The 6,000-nt window shown below is 32.3% G+C and overlaps 1 protein-coding gene across 1 annotated transcript in view; it reads right to left on the reverse strand.

The window, feature by feature from the left end:
- Positions 1 to 5,312, reverse strand: part of LOC126745979 (ras-related GTP-binding protein C) — a 34,668-nt gene extending 29,356 nt beyond the window's left edge. The window contains exons 1-2 of the mRNA XM_050454044.1: positions 5,130 to 5,312; positions 4,908 to 5,056 (exon numbers count right to left, since the gene is read on the reverse strand). Of these exons, the coding sequence (XP_050310001.1) occupies positions 4,908 to 5,056; positions 5,130 to 5,132 (152 nt within the window). The 5' untranslated portion in view covers positions 5,133 to 5,312. The remainder of the gene's footprint in view (positions 1 to 4,907; positions 5,057 to 5,129) is intronic.
- Between the last annotated feature and the right edge of the window lie 688 nt (positions 5,313 to 6,000).

A 6,000-nucleotide genomic window follows, 5' to 3' on the forward strand; every position in this document is an offset into this window, starting at 1 on the left:
ATATATATATATATATATATATATGAAAAAGAGAATTTCGTATATATATAGGAAATATATATACGAAAAAAGTCTGACTATAAATATATGGATTCAAATCTAAACATAAAATCCATGTATGAGATGTATAAGACAGAATGCCAAGTTCAAGGCATAAAAGTAAATTGTTATTAAACCTACAGGAAAATATTTAAATCTTATAAATTGAAATTTCATACGCCCAAAAAAGATTTGTGGAAATTCTGCATTGCATTTAAAGAATGCTCAGAGGCAGACAAAAATAAAAAGGCTGAATCATATGCCAAGCACCAGGAAAGAAAAGAAGCAGTCAGAGCAAAACAAAATGAAGACAAAGAGTTGGCTCAAGTTAATAAAAATATATTGGCATTTAACTTTCATTTGCAGTCAGTTTTATCAACTCCTAAAGGAGCCGCAGGACCTTTTTTTTACGTAAGAAAACTTGCTATTTACAATTTAACAATATATAACTTGGGAGACTCAAGTGTACATTGTTTGTTGTGGGATGAAACGGAGGGAAAACGGGAACGCACCGAAATTTCTACGTGTATTTATAAATACATTATGTCGTTTCCACATATTGAGCATCTTAAAATGATGTCGGACAGCTGCGGTGGACAGCAGAAAAACTTCATTTTTTCAGCTATGTGTCAATATCTTGTTAACACTCACCCAAATTTAAAAACAATAGATCATGTATACTTTGAGCTAGGACACAGTCACATGGAGTGTGACTCTGTACATTCAAAGAACGAAGTTAAATCAAAAATTGTCTTGTTTACACCCTGGAAGGATGGGCTCAAATCATAAGGCTAGCGCGCAAAAACCCAACTCCATTTGAAGTTACTCAGCTACTCCATGATGATTTCTTGGAGTTTAATAAAAATCATATTAAATTTGAAATGGAAAAACAAAAAAATGAAGTAAATGAAATGGAACCAGTTATTGACGATCATTTTACTTTCATTGATGGTGTACGGTTTCAATATAAAAAGAATGAAAACAAACACATTTTAATGAAATGAAACTATAACGAGGACTTTTTGAAATTAGTGGCTACAAAAAAAGAGGATATTATCAAACAACTCCTCCTACTCCTTATAATAATAGACTTCCCATAACCGATGTAAAAAAAAGAGATCTTTTGTCAATGTGCTCACAAAATTTGATTCCAAAACCCTACCACCAATACTACTACTCCCTACCAACATCAAGCGAAGTAAGGGACTGTCTACCAGAGCCAGATGCTAATGAAGATGAAGATGAGCCCAAAGAGATTTAAAAAATATTTCTAATTGTAATTTAATTTCATGTTTAAATTTCCGTGAGAATGATGATTCTTCTATCATTTAATTCCACTTAACCATATTTTTATTTTGTTCTTGGTTTTGTTTTCTAATGTGTTTAGTGCTTATAATAAATAATTTGTATGTCAATTTTTGTTTCATTACTTGACTTTTATTAAAAACAAAAAAATTAAATTTTTATAACACAAACAATCGAATATGTCACATTCAATTCTTTGAAGTAAAATTTTTGACAAAGCTGTAAATTGTACCACATTTTTAATAAGATGCAAAGTGACGAATATAGATTTTTAGCCTATAATAAGAAAAAAAACTATAAGTGTTAGCACTATCACAAATGAATGAAAAAGCATAGCAGTAATATAAAAAAACAAGTTGGCATATGAATGAAAAATGAAATAGGAATGTCATCATGACCTGTTGATCTCTTATTTTTTAGTTGTTTTAAGTAGAGAACACAATAAAACAACTAAAAAATAAGAGATCAACAGGTCATGATGACATTCCTATTTCATTTTTAAAGCAGATTTCAGGGCAATTGGCAAGGCCACTAGCTCATGTCATAAACTTATCAATTCAACAGGGTACCTATCCAGCACTTCTCAAAATTGCTCTAGTTAAACCGGTCTTCAGAAAAGACAATCCCTCTGAACCTAAAAACTACCGTCCAATATCACTGCTCCCCAATATAAACAAGGTTTTTGAAAAAATTATATACATCACTTGAAAGGCTACTAGGCTTGAAACTTATCTTAAGAAACATCAAATACTGACAGAATTACAGAACGGTTTAGAAACGGCAGATCAACAGTTAGAGGGCTATATATCAAGCACTGCAGAAAATTATTAAATCAATGAATGATTGAAAAGCTACAATGGCAATTTTTCTTGACCTATCCAAGGCTTTTGACAGTGTTGACCATTCAATACTGCTTAAAAAACTAGAAGCCTATGGAATCAGAGGAGTTGCCCTCAAAATTCTAGAGTCCTATTTGTCAAACCGTAAGCAGTATGTAGTTGACAGAATGAGTGATGGTAGACAGTTCAAGTCTGGTTACAAAGAAATAAAAAAAGGTGTGCCTCAGGGGTCCGTTCTGGGACCATTGCTATATATAATCTACACCAATGATGTCACCAATATCTATGGTGATATGGTTATGTTTGCTGATGACACAAGTCTTATATGCAGCAAAAATACAGATCAGGAGTGTGCAAATCAAGTGACCCAAACTGTTGGATTGCTAGAAGACTGGTTTAGCATGAATAATCTTCTGCTGAATGTCAACAAAACGCAAATATTAAACTTTAAACAACGGCCTAGTGAAAGCTCTCTAGTGCAAATTGGAAAGACAGAGATAAGAACACAGCAGTCAGCTAACTTCCTTGGGGTAATGATGGATGAAAGATTGGATTGGGGTGCCCATGTTGAGTTGGTGGCAGCAAATATGTCCAGATATTACTTCGCTTTGAGACTAATAACACAGGAGGTGGGTACAGTGGCTTCCCTTTCAGCATATCATGTCAGATATGGTATAATTCATGGGGGAATTCGGGGGACTCTGAAAGAGTTCTTATCTTGCAAAAAAGGTGCTTGAGAACTATATTCAATTTACCGTATCAGGAATCCTGTAAACCATATTTTATTAATCATAGCATCCTAACATTTTATTGTATTTATATCTATGACTGTGTTTTGTTTATCCTTGACAATAAAATCTTTTTTGAGAATCTGAAAGGGCAACATCCGCATAATACTAGGTTCAAAAACAATTTCAAGACTTGTAAACCAAATTTTACATTTGTTAAGAAAAATGTGGTACATAGTATTTTAGATGTCTGGAATAAACTCCCAATAAACTTCAGAGAAAAATCAGATAAAGAGATAAAGAAAGATCTAAAAATATATCTGCAAGAAAAGGCCTTTTATTCTTTTCATGAGTATATGGCTGAAAATTTAAATGAAACTATCATCTAGTATTGTGTATTAGTGCATGAGTTAATTTGTGAATGAATGTTATATTTTCTTGTTATTTAATTTTTTGATAAATCATGACATGAATGGATGTATGAATGGATAAGTGACTGAATGCTTTAAATTTTATAAATATTTTAATTGTATACTTAATTAAGTTAGAATTTTTTTACTGACAAAATCCACACCTCACATAGGTAATAAAAAATGTGTATTGTTGTAACTATATGTTTTATGGATTTAATAAAGGATTTTTTATGCAATAATTTTTAAATGACAATTAAATATGTTTTTTAGCTCTCCTGAAAAGTAGGCATTTTCACATTCAACATTTGGACATTGTAGGGACGATATTATTGAAGTGCATATGCCAGGAGAGACTGGACATATGAGAACTATAAAAGCTTAAAAAAAATGCATGAGAAAAATGGGAACGAAATCTGCTAATGAAATGAAAAAAAAAGTTCTACTGAGTTTACAGTATCTTTAATTTTACGCATATTAAATAATTAAAGAATAAAATATTTAAAGTCTGTCCAATATCAAGAAATGTTATGTTAACAAATTAACATATAGTTTTTGGAATTTAAAATAGATTATTAATCATTGTAATCTGAGGTACCAGAGGCTACAACTCAGGCCCTGTTTTGTTTTGCCTCTTTATGATTGATTTAGTTTGGAAACTTGAAAATTGTCACATGTGCTAATGTTTGCTGATGATGTAAAGCTGCTTAGGCTTATCACATATAAAGGGATGCTATGCTCCTGCACCAAGTCCTTAATTTGTTTTTTGACTGGTGTCACTTGAATAAAATCTCTCTTAATATCAATAAGTGTCATACAATTACTTTTTCTAAGCAAACAAACCCAATTAGTACTTTTCTTTATAAAATACACAATGTAGCAATTGATGTCCAAACAGAGGTTTCTGACCAGGTTGTCTTTTAAAAGTCACATTAATCAGGTGACCAGTAGGGCAATAAAATGCTGGGTTTTATCTAGCATTGGCAACTGATTTCTTTGTTTACTTTTAAACTACTTTATTGCACTCTTGTTAGGCCCATCTGCGAGTATGGCTCAATTGTGCAGTCCCCTTCATATTCATTGGGCAGATTGAAAAAACTCACTAACTAACTAAATTTTTAAGGGTGGCTGCTTTTAGTGGGTCAGTGATAACTTAAACTTACCCACATTGGAGTCACAGAGAACATTACTCGACTTATGTTTTATGCATAAGGTTTTAAATGCTATTATAGATTGCCCTGAGTTATTGTCTCTTTTTAAAGTTAGGGTGCCTTCCAGATTGAATAGGCAATCAGAAATATTTTCAGACCCATTCCACCACACCAATCATGGTATTAATGAGCCAATTACAGGAATGGTTCAGAGTCTTAATAATATGTCAAGACAGATAACCTTTTTCGACTCTAAAATTACATCTTTTAAGGGGCAGCTAAAAAATATTATTTCAGGGTCTTTAATTAATTAATTCATCTACATGTTTCATTGATTTATAGATAGTTTTGTATCTGTATATGTATGTTTGTCTAGGTATGCTATGTAACTTATAAATGGATTCTGTAAATAAATAAATTAAGACAAAGTAGTACCTGCGTAAGCCCATAAGTAATATTCTAGGTTTATGGTCAGCAGAGTTGGGGTCTTGGTCGCCATCGAAAGCCCCATAACCAAAATCTTTTGGAAATGATCCGGGCTGCCCATCGAACGTTACGTCTCCCTCGTCGTCCTGATAAGAGGACTGAAAAGAACAAATATCCTAGTAATTGATTGTTTCCTTGCTTGTTACACCAAACTTTTGTTAACCTACACACCATTATTGTCACCAAATAGTTTTGACACACAAAAAGAATACGGGATTTGGCATTAAAAAGTGTATTTTTTTAATATGGAAAAAAATGGCTCTTATCTAGATTGTTTTGGGCTTTATATTCAATTAATAACGTTGATTGTGTTTGGGTCACACTTTTTTTATTTTCAACTATTTATTTGACGTAACGTCAAAGTCTGCCAAGAGATCAGCTGGAGCACTGTTGCCAAATAAATAAAATAGTTTCTCCAATTGCATTATTTTCACTACTTTAAAGCCGGGTCCACACTATATAAAAAAACACGTTAAATAAGTTAAAAAACAACACAATGTTAAACAACAATTTTCTTAGTATACAGCATATATTAATGTTATCCATTAGGTGTGGGTAAAGATAAATAAAAGAAAGTTGTAAATCTTTGTTTTAAAACACTCACGAACTTAATAAATATACCTGGACGCTAATGCGTATGGCCACCATACCCAAAATGATCGCTGCCTAGTGGCCGCTATTTTTATAGTGGTTGTGTCCTCTTGAACGGTAATGACACGAACTTAATAAATATACCTGGACTGCCAATTCAATGAAAAGTAAATTACCACTATTAGGGGGCCGCCACTTTGCGTGATTGTGTCCTTTCGATGTTGGTCACTCTGACAAATTTTAGTTGTGCCAATTGTAGGGAAACAAAACAATTACAGTTTTTGAGAGGTTTTGTTCACAAAAATACAAAACAGAAAGTTACATATAGGTAAGAATTTAAGATAGTTGCGTTAGATCTGTAATTTTTCTTGTAATTCTTTAAGAAATCGTTAAAATTTATGAAAGAAAGTACTTCTCACCTAAAATGAGACAAAGTTTCAATCAACTTGGA

The sequence above is a fragment of the Anthonomus grandis genome, chromosome 1 (assembly GCF_022605725.1).
Source record: "Anthonomus grandis grandis chromosome 1, icAntGran1.3, whole genome shotgun sequence".
Classification (NCBI taxonomy): Eukaryota; Metazoa; Arthropoda; class Insecta; order Coleoptera; family Curculionidae; genus Anthonomus; species Anthonomus grandis.